The following is a 15,895-nucleotide window of genomic DNA, read 5'->3' on the forward strand; positions in this document are numbered from 1 at the left end:
TTATGGGATATATCCTGCTTCTGCAGTTGGAGGCAGTAATGAATACCAGTTGCTGGAAGCTACAGGAGGAAAGAGGGCTCTTGTGCTCAGATCCTGCTTGCTGAATGCCATCTGGGTGGCCACTGTGAGGACAGGATGCTGGACTAGATGGGCCATTGGCCTGATTCAGCAGGCTCTACTTATGTTCTTATGAAAGAGCAAAGTTGGGTCAAGGAGTTCCCCCACCTCCAGTGGTAAACCTGATCTTTCAAGGGGAGAGTGACCTCATCCAGAGCAAGGATACTGGGTTGTTGGGCCTCTTGGCCAAAAGCAACTCTGCCTTGGCTGGAGTAAGCTTCAGACCTTTCATCCATGTCCAAACCACCCTTGACTCCACCCAGAATTCAGAACCTCCTCAGACTGAGATGGTGAAGAGAGAAAGAGGAGCACATTGGTGACCACCAGCTCTGGTTCATACAGAGGAGCCCCACTGCAGCACTTTTATTAGGTCCATTTGGACTCCCTCGGGAGTGACTCTCCTTCCTTGGATGTTTTTCAGCAGAGGTTGGATGGCCATCTGTCATGGATGCTTAAGCTGAGATTCCTGCATTGGAGGGAGTTGGACTTGATGACTCTCAAGGTCTCTTCCAACTCTACGATGGGCAACTGCCTAGCAAGCCCACCCACCCAATGCACTGATCTGAGCTCCAGTTTGGAGCAAAGGTGGGGAGAGGGATGGCACGAAATAGAAACAGACCTACCACAGCCGCCACGGGGAAAAGATATGGATGGTTACAACACTTCTTGAGATCCATCATGATATTGAGCAGGGACACCTGGTTGCCTCCACCTTTTGAATTCAGAGCCTCAAAGTTCCTTGTCAGGATTAACTTATAGTATTTCCTGTGTGAACACAAGTGGGGAAAGGGCATCTTAGTTAAGGGGCTTCTGGGCTTCCCATGGAAGCTGTAACATTTCCATGACTCACAAGGGGCATGCTAGATCCCCACCCAGCCACAAGCAAAATAAAGACTTGGGTGCCTTCCAAGTCTACAATTCTATGATTCTGTCTGAGATCCTAGACACACTACCCTGCAGTGAACGGGGCAAGGGGGGGAGGGATATGAGCATTTCCCTAGGCAATCATATACCTCTACAAAGCTACCAGGACTTCCTCAACGGGTTGTGATGCTTTGCTTATGTTTCTGGAGCTTGGAACGAAAACCACACTCTCCTGCCATGAAGAGTGAAAGGGAGGGGGGCTAAAACACAAAAGAGAACAAGAGTTTTGGGGGTAGCATCTGTTAAGAAGCAGCCCCACAGAGCAGGAGGGCAGTGGCCTTTGAGGGAGCACATGGGCTTCCCTGCTTCCCATCTGCTCAACCTGCAAGTAGACAAGGACACAACAAGTCCCTAGCACTCTCTCTTCCTGGAAGAAAAATGATGGCAAACAGGCTGTCTCTGGAATGGCCTTCCAGTGGGGGAAGAGGGAAGTGGAGGCCCTGTGTGTAAAAGGCTAGCACCATCGGCCTTGGGAAAACTAGTGAATGTAGCTTGGGGGATCACCACCACCACCACCCTCCAAGGCCCCTCCCCTTGTTACATTTTTGAAAGTTTTTTGGGACATTTGGGGGGGGGGTCAGCTGAAAGCGCTGCCTCCTTTTTGAGGGGGTGTTGCTCGCTTTTCCAAACTTCTTCTCTGCTCAGAGTTCTCACAAGATGACACTATTATTCTAATTGCAGGTCGTGCACCATGCTTGATGCTTGTGTCATGCTGTCTCTTAAAGACATGTGTGTATCATGTTTTGTATCACATTATATTTGCCACAAGTGAATGCTTTAATGATTGATTGATTTTTTATAAACAGTCTACTCTGTTTTGACAGGCCTGTGACTGTATAATAAATGATGGATGAGTGGAATGAGTTTTCTGTCAGTGTTTCACGTGTGTGTTTTTTGTGGAGGGTGGGGAGTTGTGGGTGTTCTCACATTCCCTTTTCTACTACAAGTCTGAGGACAAGGACTGTTGTGGAAGTCACTATGGACTTATATGGGAGCTTTTTCCTGCTAAAGAGCATGATAAAATTCCCAATAATAATAATAGACACACCCACCATTTCTCTAACTATGGTAATGGATCAGTAAAGTTGGGGAGATGAAACATGTGGCCACTGGAACCACTGCAAATAAAAGCACCCCACCTGCCCCCCAGTCTCCAAGCTGTGGGCCATAGGGCTCAGTCACTGTGCTATGGCCTGGCCCAGCAGGTCTTGCAAGGGGAGAACTCACTTCTGCATCTGGCTCAGCTCCACCCTGACAATCAGCTCCGTCTTGGCAGGCATGTTCTTAAACACATCGGCCTTCAGCCTCCGGAGCATGTGAGGTCCCAAAAGGTCGTGCAGTTTCTTGATCTGGTCCTCCTTGGAGATGTCTGCAAACTCTTCCAGGAAGCCCTCCAGGTTGCTGTGGATGCAGAGGATGGATTATGGAGCAGCCAGGGCTTGGCAAAGGCAGCCAGGGCACTCCAGCGCAGCAAATGCTACGTGCTCTGCCTGCAGGACGCATCTTGCACAGCCTCATTGGGTGGCTTCAAGGCAATGTCTGGAGAAGGTCTTGTTGCCAGCTGGCCAGGCTGGAGCTCTGGGCAGCCATACCTGAGCGCAGGTTGGGAAGGGCTGCTCTCCGGCACATGGGCAAGCCACCAAAACAAGAGCTGCAGTTAGCATCTGGTAAACAGAGCCTTAAATACAGCAGGAAGGCAGCCCTGCGAGGTTGGCCAGGCAAAGCGGAAAGACGAGGATTTACACCAAGCCGAGTCACTCCAAAGTCTTCATGCAGACCACCAACCAACCACAGGCACATCCACAGTCCCAAACAAAGCATAAGGTGTGGCTTCAGCCTCAAGCTACGGTTTGTTCAATGGTCTGCCACAGAGCAGCTTTCCCCAATATGGTGCCCTTCAGCTGTTTGAGATCACATTTTCTATCAACCCTAGCTTAGGGATGATGGGAGTTGCAGTCCAAAATAGCACATTTGAGGAAATCTGTTTTGGAAGGTACATGAGGAGGGGCATAACTTGCAGCATTTAGGATTTTTTTTAGTTTAGAGAAAAAGTGAGGAAGAGGCAACATTATGAAAGTTTATAAAAAATTATGCATGGCATTGAGAAAGTGGTCTTTCTCCTCTCATAACACAGCAACTCATAGACATCCAACGAAGCTGAATGTTGTAAGATTCTGGACATTTTCTAAAAAGTGCTCCTTCACTCAATGCATAGTTAAGACTATGGAACCCACTGCCACATGAGGCAGTGCCGGCCACCATATTGGGTGGAATTAAAAGAGGATTAGACAAATTTGTAAAGGAAAAGGCTACCGATGGCTACTAGCCACAATGGCTATGCTCTGCTGTCACAGCTGGAGGCAGCAATGCATCTGAATACTAATTGCTGGAAACCACAGGAGGGGAGAGTTGCTCTTGTGCTTGAGTCCTGCTTGCTGGTTTCCCATAGGGGCATCTGGTTGGCAACAGCAAGAACAGGATGCTGGACTAGATGTGTCATTAGCCTTATCCAGCAGGGGTCTCCTGATGTTCTTAAATACTCACTTGAACCTCTCTGGCGTGAGGAAGTTGAGCAAGTGGAAGAGCTCCTCGAGGTTGTTCTGCAGAGGCGTCCCAGTCAGAAGCAGCTTATAGTCGATTTTGTAGCTGTTGAGCACCCTAAAGAACTTTGGAGAAAAGGGGAGGGGTTGACAGAGAGCTTATGGCAAAGGATCTGGGCAGTCAAACCATCACATAATCTTCCATTCAAAGAGAAGCCACTGACTACTGACCCTCCTAACCCATGTGATGTGATGCAGGATTAAGAGGCTGCTCTGGAAACTGGTGCCCCACCAACAAGTTCACCCTCCTCTCCCCCTTGGAAGGTGGTGGACTCTCCTTCCTTGGAGGCTTTAAGGCAGAGGTTGGATCACCATCCTTCAAAGATTCTTTAGCTGCACCTCCTGAATTGCAGATGATTCTTGGGGTCCCTTTCAACTCTACAGTTCTATGGTTCTAGGAGGCAATGATCTACCTCATTTGGAGAGCGATGTTCTTGTTGGCTCCTCTTGGGACAGATAACCTTGGTGTCTCTTTACACATTCCCCAAACCAGCTTGTTCTCGCGCAAAGTCAATGTGGTGCCTCCAGTTTTGGGTCCAGAAAGGAGCATGCCTCGGCTATCAGCAGTTCGGGAAACACATCTGTCATTCAACCCCTGCACCAAACTCTGCCAACCTGCCCTGAAAAGGTGCACCTACCTTGGACTGGTTGTTCTTCAGTCTGTGGGCTTCATCCACCACCAAGCATGCCCACTCAATGGATCCCAGTATGGCCTGGTCAATAGTGATGAGCTCATAGGATGTGAGCAGGACATGGAACTTGATCTGAGCTTCTTTCTAGAGGAAACAAAGAGACAATGTCGCCAGCAAGAGAGGCGTGATCTGGGGAGAGGCTCAGAGCACACCGGCTTTTCATGCAGAATGTCCCAGGTTTACTCCCTGGCATCTCTCATTACAAGGAGCGAATAGAAGACCTCTTCTTTCCGCTGAGTCTAGAGTGCCACTACCAATCAGAATAGGCAAGATGGAGCTATGTGGGCAAACATTCTGCCCTGGTGCAAGGCAGCTTCGGAGGTTCCATGATGGCCCTGGTTCACACACAAAGCTAAGCCAGCTTTGGTTCAAGCCGAACTATGGTTTGCTTCAACATATAGACCCAGCCCAGCAAACTACCCATGCTTAGTTTTCTACCCAACAAACCATGATGTGATGCTATTGTTTGTTGCAGGCTTATGAACCGGCAGCATGTTTTAACTAAGGTTTGGCATAACAGATGTTGGTCATCTGTCACAGATTCTTTAGCTGTGAGTCTTGCTTTGCAGGGGGTTGGACTAGATGGCCTTTGGGGTCCCTTCAAACTTTAAAAAATGTTTCCCAAACTGTAGCTTGTTGGGGGTGATGAGAGTTGTTAGGAGATCTCCTATTCCCTGCACAGAGCTACAATTCTCAAAAGTTCCCCGTGAAGGATTATTAAACCACTCTTGAGAGAATTTTTTTTTAAAAAAAAAAGAGTTGAAAAGGATACTCAAAATCACCATAGAAAAGAAAGCAGAGGCGTATTTACTAGGTTTTTTAGGGAAGGATATCCCATAGGAAAAGAAAACAATCTTTCTATACGCCACGGCAGCCGCCAGAATAGCTCTCGCCAGAAAATGGAAAGGTGAGACAATACCCACAAAAGAAGATTGGATATGTAAATTAAGTGAATTTATAGGAATGGCAAAGTTAACAGCAGGCATAAGGCTCCAGAAAAATCAAAAATTAAGATTAGAATGGCAATGTTTTGAGGAGTATATGCAAAAACACTACTCTAAAAAGTGTATGTTGATATGCATGGATTAAGTATGTAAAATATGAGCGAGAACAATAATTGGAAATGGCTATAAGAGATGTATTATCCAAAGAATGCACTGACAGTATTTAAATTTGAGCTAAAGGAAGTCGAGTCATGGTAGTGGGAAGTCACGGGGGTACGTAAGGTTTCTGTTTGCAGGGTAGGGGGTACATGTATTTTCTTTAGTTTGATTTTGCATTAGTATTTGTTTGTTTACTTCATTTTAATTTTCTGTATCATTTCTTAAGAAATAAATAAAAATTAAAATATAAACCACTCTGAGAGTTTGTAGCTCTGTTAAACTGCAGCTCTCTGAGGGGAACCAGGGTCTCCTAAAATTTATTAACAGCTCTAACAAAATATAGTTCCCAGGATTCAGTGTGGGGTACGTCATTACTGTTCAAAGTGGTATGATACTGCTTTCTGGTGCAAATGGGGCCTAAGTTGGCTATGCCTAGTCATTTCTATGGTTCTTCTCTGTGTAGAACTACTTTGGATACAACCCACTATGTCTGGCATCTCCAGGGAGGGCTGGGAAGAACAATCCACACCTGAAACCCTGGCTGTGGGCCAGTGTCAGCAATGCTGAGCTAGATGGAGCAGTGGTCCATTGTGATATAAGGTAGTTATTTCTATGTTCATAAGCACATGATGCTTGCTCACTCCCCAACAACCAGTGCTCACCTTCATCCGAAAAACCTTCTTCCCGCTCCGGATGGCGTTGTCCTCAAAGGAGAACTCGTTCTCGCGAATCACAGACCGGCTCTCCTTGTCCCCCGTGTACGTGACCACGTAGAATTCGGGCGCCCACATCTCAAACTCCCGCTCCCAGTTGATGATGGTGGAAAGGGGGGCGCTGACCAGGTACGGACCCTTGGAGTGGCCCTGTTCGGGGAAAGAGGGGTGTTTCTGTGCAAAGGGGAGGGATTTCCCCATAAACAACCTCCTTGCAAAGGAGGCCAGGTAAGGAAGAATGGTTGATGACCAAGAGGGGCTATGATGGCCATCTTTAAATATCTGAAAGGCTGCCCCATGGAAGATGGAGCAAGCTGGTTTTCTGCTGCTCCAGAGGGGAGGACCTGAAGCAATGGATTCAAATTGCAAGAAAGGTGATTCCGACTAAACATCAGAAAGGACTTTCTGACAATAAAAGCTGTTTGACAGTGGAATGGACTCACTCGGAAGGTGATGGACTCTCCCTCATTGGAGGTCTCTAAGCAGAGGTTGGGTAGCCATCTGCTGGAGATTCTTGAGCTGTGATTCCTGCATTGTGCAGGGGGGTTGGACTAGATGACCCTTGACAGTCCCTTCCAGCACTACAATTCTACGATTCTGTGGTTCTAAGTCAGGGATAGCACAAGAGAGGCCTCTACCTCTTTGTATAGGGAGTAAAGGTACACTATGGTCTGGACGGTCTTCCCGAGGCCCATCTCATCAGCGAGGATGGTGTCCGTTCCCTGCGCCCAGGAGAACCGCAGCCAGTTGAGACCCTCCAGCTGATAAGGGTGCAGCGTCCCACCGGTTGTATCAATATACCACGGCTGCTTGTCGAATTTTACGGTGGGCTGCAAGGGAAGGAAGAAAACAAGGCATGCCATTAAAGCCGTCAAGCGATGGAAGACATTTCCAGTTGACTCATTGCTTTTTTAATAATAAAAAAAGACGGGTATGCAATTGAATCTTCCATTGCTTCAAAACACAATTGCTAAGGGCTGATCTTTCTTTCCTTTTGCTTAAAATCAAGCAGCTGGCCCTTACGACTCCAGCAGCATTCTTGATGTTGTGCAGCCAATGCCTGCTGAACTCTCGGAAGCAGACCAAAAGGTGAGAAAGAAAGTGTAAGAATAACAATTTTTAAGGGGGACAAAATGTCATCTAGGAAACAGAAATGTGTATAAGGAGGGGGTGGGGAAACAAGCTCCCCCCCCCCCATTCTGGATCCCAAACGTACATCCACAAGAGGCGATTCTGGAGGCCTTTGTAGTTTCTCGTCATTGAACTTCTTCCCTTTCTTGCTCAGCCTCTTGGCGGTCTGGCTGCTCTCCTCTCCCAACATCATCTCCCTGCAAGGGAATCAAACACAAAAGTCAGTGTTAGACCAAGTGATTCCTGCACTGCAGGGGGGTGGACTGGATGATTCTTGGGGTCCCTTCCAACATTACAATTCTATGATTATCATTTTTGTCAAACCATCGATCTGTCCAGGCTCTCCATAGTTCAGGCAGGGGTCTTTTTTTAGCCCTACCTGGAGATGATAGGAATCAAACCTGGGACCTTCTGCATTACAAGAACCTGGGACCTTCTGGATTACAAGCACTGAGCTATGAAAACTGACACCCACCCACCAGAGACATGACATATCTGTTTGCAAAGCCAACTTGGGCTGATCTCTTCGGCCACTTGCAACAACCACAGAAACAATGGCATCTCAGATTAAAACTCAAGGACGTTTGCAAGGGATCTTTGCCAATTTGAACCCAATGACAAAATGGACGTAAACACAGGCTGTGGGATTGGGCACCTCTCTAGCCCCTAGCTGTAAGAGCCTTGGGTTCAACATATTGAAATAAGGCAGGGCTGGCTAAGCTGCTGGGGTGACGTGGAACGTCCATAAACACTCCAACTTCTCCTGGTGAAAGGTGGAAGGTCAAAGGGGCTGATTTAGGGAAGGAGGGCAGAGGAGGGAGAGCAGTGCAAGGATAGATGTGCAGTATGGGAATGGAAGAGGGAGAACAAAGCTGGATGTAGAACTGACACAGAAACAGAATCTATATATCCTCCATTCTCTGCTCTTGTTTTTATTATGTTTTTAACTTGTATTTCTGTGTTGTGAATCGCCCTGAGATCTCCTGATGAAGGGCAGTATACAAATTTAATAAATAATAATAATAACAATAACTGAGAAGTGTTTGAGCTTGCTTTTCCCTCCTCCTTCCCATTCTTTTTTCCTCTTGTGTCATGTCTCTTTAAACTGTGTGTCTGAGGACAGGGACCATCTTAGCACTGATTGTTCTAAGCCACTCTTAAGGTAGGGTTGCCATATTTCAAACAGTGAAAATTGGGACGGAAATGTTGTTCGTAAATAAATAATAATTGCCATTTTTGAGCTATTTTAAGGGGAAATTGGCAATCCTACTTAAGGACTCTTTTTGCTAAATATGCCTTAAGCACATGAAGAAGACTTTTCTAGTGGTGAGAGCTTTTGAGCAGTGGAACAGACTCCCTTGGCAGGTGGCGGCGTCACCTTCACTGAAGTTTTTTAAACAGAGGCTTTGTGGCCAGCTCTCGGGGATTCTTTGGCTGTGATTCCTGCATTGCAGGGGGTTGGACTAGATGGCCCTTGGGGACCCCGTCCAACTCTACAATTCTGTGATTTTATTCTCTGATTATCTGAATGCATTAGGCCCCTGGCTGCCCTCCCCACATCAACGTATCCTGCACAATGCCTCACCCCCTGACCTGTGATTCCAGTATTGCTGCTTGAAGGTCTCGTAGTACGGAATGTCAATTTCATCCACCTCCCAGGTGCACTGATCATACGGCAGGTCCTTCCACTTAATCAGATAGTGGACATCTCCTTTCTTGTCAAAGCTGGGGAGCAGAAGACACAGCTGGTTTTTCAAAGCAGAGCCACAAACCTGCCCCAGTCCACCAATGAACAGTATTTCAGGATTCAGATTACATGTTCTAGAAATAGGATTAAGAATTTACTGTTTAAATTTCAAAAAGCATGGGGAAAATGCAAAGAATGCTTCACAAAACAGTCCCCTAAAATACATACCTGGACTTGTTTTGATTAATGTCTGCAGGAGACTTTGTGGATATTTATGTTATAATTAGAAAAATCTTAATAATTATTCATAAAGGAAACAGCTTATAAGAAGTAAATAAGGAGGCCAGATACAGGATAAAGGAAGTCTTTTATCTGGTTGTATTGTATGTTATGCTTATTGTATGTTATGTTATGTTCATGTTTAATGAGGGTGGATTTCTGTATTGGGGGTGGGGGGTTTATGTTATGTTGTAAATAAAATTTCCAATTTTTTTTAAAAAAAGAATTTACTGTTTAGTATATTTCATGTTGTGCAGATATTATTTTATCACATTTGTGCTATATGTTGTAAACCTCCCTGTGGTCTTCTGACAAAAATTGGTTAATAATAATAATAATAAATCTACTATAATATAGAAAAAACTTTGTTAATTAGGTCCACATCTTCTTCATCTGACCCTGTTTTCCCTTTTAAAAAGACCAAACTATCTTATATTCAGTTGCAGCTAATCCACCAGATCCCCAGATATAAGACTGATAAACGAAGGCCAGTCTGCCAAAAACCTGTCCTTTGACCTCTAATCATTTGACATTTGCGAAACCATCTTCCCGAGCCAACAAATCCGATTTACACGGGTGCGACGTGGACCTCCTCACCTGTGGTTGAGGATACGGTGAATCATCATCCATTCGGGCTTGATCCCATAGCGATAATACTTCTCCTCCATCTTGGCGTACTCGGGGTCTTTGCTCTTCCTCTTCTCTATCTTGGTGTCCTCGTCGCCCGAGCCATAGTCGAAAGCCGGAGGGTCATCCATATCGTTCTTCCTTTGGTAGTTGCGGAACATCACAGTGTGGTAGAGCTCCAGCTGTAAAGGGAGAGTGCTGAGAAAGGGCCGTAGCTCAGTGGGTAGACCGTATGCCTTGCATGCAGAACTCCCCTGCCCCAGCATCTGCTGTGACTGCTTACTTACCTGCAACTCTTTGACCCAGGAGCAGTGCCAGTAGGACAGTCCTGCCCACTTCACGAAGAACTCTCTCTCGGGGAGCCCCTCCAGAGGCTTCGGTGGCAGGGCAGCCAGCTCTGGATCCGCCAAGGGCAAGGCTGGCACGAGCGGGGCTGGGGGCTCCTGCCAGATCCAGTGGAGGATCCTCTGCACTTTCCCTTTCAACGGCGGGCACTGAGGACGAAAGAGGGTGAGACGCACACAATCTACAATTGGCTTCGCCTGCAAGACCCAGACCAAGATCTGAGCGCAGGACGTCTCACTTGCTTGTGGTGCAGAGTACACAACCAGCCTGGGGGGTGCAGTGGGAGGGAGAAGGGTCTCTGCCCTGAGGAGCTTACAATTTAAAGGAAGGGAGAGGGGGAGACCAGGGCAACCAGCTGGTAAAGAGAGTGGAGTCGCCCAAGAAGCAAAGCAGGGGGAAGAGTGAGGACAATTCCTAGCCCCCCAGACAGGAAGGCAGAAACTGTGCAACTGAATTATAAAGTCGGAAGACCCCTTAAAGACGTGTTGTTTTGACTCATCTTTTTGATGCAGGAACTGCAAAGATGAAACTATACCTTTCTTATATATTTTAGAAAACTGAACAAAAATAATTAGGGGGGGTGCCTTTTCCATTCTGAAACTTTACAGTGGAACCTTGGTTCTCGAACTTAATCTGTTCCAGGAATCCATTCAACTCCCAAAACAGTTCGAGAATCAAGGCACAGCATCTGATTGGCTGCAGGAGCTTCCTTCAGCCAATCAGAAGCAGTGGAAGCCACACCAGATGTTCGGCTTCCAAAGAACATTCAAAAACTGGGACAATCACTTCCGGTTTTCGATTGTTCGGGAGCCGGAACGTTCAGCTCCCAAGGCGTTTGGGAACCAAGGTTCCACTGTACTTGGTGTGGATTTGACTTTTTAAAAAAGAAGACAGGAAAGAGAGGGTGGAACCCCTGCTCCCTGCCAGGCAAAATTCCCCAAATGCACCTCTAAGGGGATTGACTGGTGGCAGGGCTTTTGCATTCTTCTCCAGTGAATGCATATGGGCAAAAGAGAACCTCAGGATTCAGGCTAGGACCTGGCAGAGGAGAGCCGGCCACTGGCTGTCCCACCTTGGAGGTCCCAAGCCGTCGGCATCAATGCCGGCTCCACTGCCAGGGGGCGCAAGGGAGCAGATGGCACAAGGAAGGCTGGTAAAACACTCACTGTACAACGGGGGCAGAGCCATTCACCATTTGGTATCTCCGGCAAAGGTGGGTTGAGGCAGTGCAGGTGGTAGGAGGACGGGCAGGTGTCGCAGCAAAGGAGCTCCCCTCCGTCCTTGCAGATGCGGCAGAACTCCATGTGGTCGTCCTCTTCCTCACCAACCTCCTCTTCCTCCTCATCCTCTTCCTTCGGCTCCCATTGGATGCCTTCTTTTTCCTGGTGTAAAGGGGAAGGCAGAGCTGAAATGTTTTACATCCCAACTCTGGGCCCGCCATGTTTATCTCCTCTGCAATAGCCTCCAGTAAAATTTATTTGCGAGATTTATCAGGCAGTTTAAAAACAACTGGGGCATATTTATTGGCTTGCTTAAGATGGTGAAATGGCACGAGTCAGGCAAAACATATTTGTGCAAGTTGACAGAAATTACAAATTATGCTTCTAGGAAGTGAAGTCTCTTCTCCCCCTGAGGATGAAATAAAATACTGCATCTATGGAATGTGTGTTTAAGGCAAACAAAGGAATCATTATGCTCTGATCATTAGAACCAGTCCTTATTAAGTGGATATGTTTGAATCCAGTGTGATGTTACTTCCCTACGGAACGCAAGAAATCATGCAACTCTTGCTTCAAGCAACAGTAATCTGTATACCAGAGTAAATACAGGCCTAATTTTTAATAACTTTTAATTCTTATAAAATATTGTGAGGTAGGGGTGGGTGACTGTGTAAAATTATTTTAGTAAGTAAACCACTTGGGGGGTGGCCTTGGAATGTTCATTGGTATATACCAGTTTTATAACAAAAAACCAAAGCTATCCAGATATTCTCTGCAGAGATATTTGTGTAATATTGGACACCTGCATTTGATATCCAGAGCTGCTTGATTATCATATGGCATCCTCGAAGCTACTTTCCCCCTCACCATAGCAATGTTCACACTATACATTTAAAGCACTATGATACCACTTTAAATAGTCCCCCAAAGAATTATGGGCATTGTAGGTTGTTAAGGGTTCTGAGAGGTACTAGGAGAGTCCCTGATTCCCCTCCCAGAGCTACAATTCCCTGAATTCCCTGGGGTTGGCTGTTTAAGCACTCTGGGAATTATATGCTGCAGTTTCCTCAGCTCAGCAATTAGCCCCAGAACTACTGTATTTTTCGCTCTAAAAGACACACTTTTTCCCCTCCTGAAAAGTAAGGGGAAATGTGTGTGCATCTTATGGAGCGAATGCAGGCTGCGCAGCTATCCCAGAAGCCAGAACAGCAAGAGGGGTTGCTGCTTTCGCTGTGCAGTGATCCCTCTTGCTGTTCTGGCTTCTGGGATTCAAAATATTTCTTTACTTGTTTTCCTCCTCCAAAAACTAGGTGCGTCTTATGGTCTGGTGCGTCTTGTGGAGTGAAAAATACGGTAGTAGTCTGCCATACAGGTTAGAAATCTCCCTCAAAGCACATCCTGCACCCTTTTCTTGCCAACGGCTGACTCTCAAGTGCCAAACCTCCTTACACAGTGTGGGCAGCTCCATTTCCCTTCCGGCGCCTTCTCCAGCTCTGGGTCCAAACAGACGAGGTGGTAGGCCCGGGGGCAGGTGTCACAGAGAATGATCTCCCCTCCTTGCTGGCACACCTCGCAGTAATCCTGGTGGTCTGTCTCGTAGCCGTCTCCTTCTTCAACTGGAAGGCAAAAGCCAGGTGGAGGAAACAACATTCTGGACTGTTTTTCAGAGATTCCTCAATTAGTTGAGGTGAGTTGATTTAATATTGGCATCCCGCTTTTCCAACAACAACTGTTGAGCTCAAAGTGGCTCACAATAATCACAAAAGCATTAAGAACAAACGTTGCAACCACTATGCTATCAAACACAATAGCATATAAAGCAAGCAACAACAAATCCGTCAAAACAATGAATATAATCCAAGATAGCCATAATAGTTTATACTATTGCCAGGATACTTCCTTTGCTTTTTAATTTATTTATTTGGTTTTTCAAATTAAAATTTTACAGAGATATATCAAACAAAGATCATAAAAACAAGATTCAAAGGAATCTCCTGGACTTCTATCATCCCTTTTGTGGGTCCTATTATTAATCATTTCCTCCTGCATCTTTTTGCCAGGAACCTTCCTAATCCCATGGATGTTTACTACAGAGCAACAAAAAAATGAATTAATTGTTGGCTATCAAAGGCATTGTTTTTCAACACAGCAATGAAGGGAAGCCTCATTCCCTGTACAGTGGTACCTCTGGTTACGTACTTAATTCGTTCCAGAGGTTTGTTCTTAACCTGAAACTCTTCTTAACCTGAAGCACCACTTTAGCTAATGGGGCCTCCCACTGCTGCCGCATCACCACCACGTGATTTCTGTTCTCATCCTGAAGCAAAGTTCTTAACCCAAGGTACTATTTCTGGGTTAGCGGAGTCTGTAACCTGAAGGGTATGTAACCCGAGGCACCACTGTACATGAATTATAGACACTGACACAGAACATTTAAACACCATTTGGGATGGGTGGGCAAGGTCATTGAGTCAGTGGTGGCTGGTCAGCTGCAGACATGGTTGTGGGGAAAGGATTATCAGTCTGGCTTCAGGACTAGTTTCAGAACCGAAAGGCTTATGTTAGGAGTGGAGAGCCAGTGGTCATCCTTGATGTTGTTAGACCACAACTACCATCAGTGCCAGCTGGCATGGCCAAGGATCATGGATGGAAGGGGGGCACAGATTCCCAAAATGGTCAAGCTGCTATCTCTGTGAAGCTCACAAGGAGGACATGAAGCAATAGCCATCTCCCACCATTGTTCCACAGTGAGTGGCATTCATCACCACTCACTTTACCAGTTACATGAAGCCATCATGGCAAATAGTCATTGATGGAGATACCCTCCAGCCCAGGGATCACCAACCTTTTTAGGCCCATGGGCTCATTCGGATTTTTGAGCAAGTGTCATAGGCACCACCTCCTCTGGTCATTTCTCTCTCTCCATCTACCACCTAAGTAAATACCTGATCCAGTAGAATGAATCTGAGTTTTGGAAAGCACATAGAGCGGAAGGGTGAAGTGAGAAAGAGGGTCACTCTTCCAACTTCCTTCTTCATCTCTATGCAAACTCCCATAACCAATGGGGCAGTGAGCAGATGGGGGGAGCTCAATGGCTTTGGATGTGCCCAGAAAAGTTTGTGCCCACAGGCACCATTGCCCCAGCCACTACCCACCACTTCTGGTCTTCCCAGACACATCAAAACAAAAGAACAGGCATAGGCAAACTCGGCCCTCCAGATGTTTTGGGACTACAATTCCCATCATCCCTGACCACTGTTAGATAGGGATCATGGGAGTTGTAGTCTCAAAACATCTGGAGGGCCGAGTTTGCCTATGCCTGCATAAGAATATCAGAAGATCCTGCTGGATCAGGTCAGTCCAGCATCCTCTTCTCACAGGAGCCACCCAGGCGCCCTTTATAAATCCTGCAAGCAGGACCTGAGCACAAGAGCACTCTCTCCATTACTAAAGTGTGTGTGCATAGCTCTTGGTGTGCTGCCCTGTCAGGATGAAGCCCTGCACCAGCCAATGCTGTGCCCCTCCCCATGGGCAGCCCTGGTGAGCCCTGAGAGAAGTGCCTGGTTGATGACCTACTTTTCTTCTTCTTCTTCCGCCTCTTTCCCCTCTTGCCCAGAACAGCAGAGGACTCAGAGCGCACTGAGGAGCTGTTGATGCTGGCACTGTCGGATTCCTCCCGTTCCTCCTCCTCGCTCTGGAAGGGAAGCCACATGGTTAGCACTGCTGACACTGGGGACCCTCCTGGCCACCAGCCCATGCCACCCGCCTCCAGCCACAGCCACACTCCCTTCAAGATGGCACAGCCTTCTAGCATTAGACAATGTAATTAGGGATGCATTACAGCGATTAATGCAGATCTCCTTGTGCCGCCTTTCAGCTCAATCTACTATTTTCTGTGAACCTATACAGGGAAAAGATTTGGAGTGCTCCAATACGATCTTGTGGAGCAACTTGTTTTCCACGCTGTTCATAGCAGAACTTGGGTTCCCTCGAAACTGAAGCACCTAAATGCTTAGCCCTGGAGCACACAAAACAATTCCTCCTAGGTCTTCTTCCTGTGTGTCTTCTCCTGAGGAACCTGAGGAACCCATCCTCAGAGGCCGACTTGCCTCCTTCCACTCTCATTTGCTCCAATCAGCACAGAGGGTGAGAAGACCTCTTCTTATTGGCTAAAAAGCTCCCCCTTCATGCTGATCGGGCAGCCCCAGGACCCTGGAGACCATGACCCAGCTTCAGAAAGAGTAACAGGACTTCAACCCTCCACACCCCTAGACCACTACACCACTGCCCACCTCTCTGTGAACAAGAGCTGTCCAGTCTCAGAAGTAGTGACTTAGTGCAGGCATGGGGCAGGCATGAGGATGCGAGGAAGCTGGGGATGTCAGGGGACTGCCACTGTTATTGCAAAGGTTGCAGACATGTGAGCAGTGATTCTGCACATGCCCAGGAACACTGGG

The 15,895-nt window shown here is 46.9% G+C and overlaps 1 protein-coding gene across 6 annotated transcripts in view; it reads right to left on the reverse strand.

The window, feature by feature from the left end:
* Positions 1-15,895, reverse strand: part of CHD5 (chromodomain helicase DNA binding protein 5) — a 70,954-nt gene that overhangs the window by 35,259 nt on the left and 19,800 nt on the right. For all 6 annotated transcript variants that reach the window (XM_053400405.1, XM_053400409.1, XM_053400406.1 and 3 more), the window contains exons 8-20: positions 15,015-15,132; positions 12,888-13,054; positions 11,385-11,600; positions 10,161-10,367; positions 9,844-10,055; positions 8,874-9,005; positions 7,366-7,477; positions 6,788-6,979; positions 6,099-6,299; positions 4,280-4,417; positions 3,586-3,707; positions 2,269-2,442; positions 741-882 (exon numbers count right to left, since the gene is read on the reverse strand). In XM_053400405.1, the coding sequence (XP_053256380.1) occupies positions 741-882; positions 2,269-2,442; positions 3,586-3,707; positions 4,280-4,417; positions 6,099-6,299; positions 6,788-6,979; positions 7,366-7,477; positions 8,874-9,005; positions 9,844-10,055; positions 10,161-10,367; positions 11,385-11,600; positions 12,888-13,054; positions 15,015-15,132 (2,133 nt within the window). The remainder of the gene's footprint in view (positions 1-740; positions 883-2,268; positions 2,443-3,585; positions 3,708-4,279; positions 4,418-6,098; positions 6,300-6,787; positions 6,980-7,365; positions 7,478-8,873; positions 9,006-9,843; positions 10,056-10,160; positions 10,368-11,384; positions 11,601-12,887; positions 13,055-15,014; positions 15,133-15,895) is intronic.

The sequence above is a fragment of the Podarcis raffonei genome, chromosome 8 (assembly GCF_027172205.1).
Source record: "Podarcis raffonei isolate rPodRaf1 chromosome 8, rPodRaf1.pri, whole genome shotgun sequence".
Taxonomy (NCBI): Eukaryota; Metazoa; Chordata; class Lepidosauria; order Squamata; family Lacertidae; genus Podarcis; species Podarcis raffonei.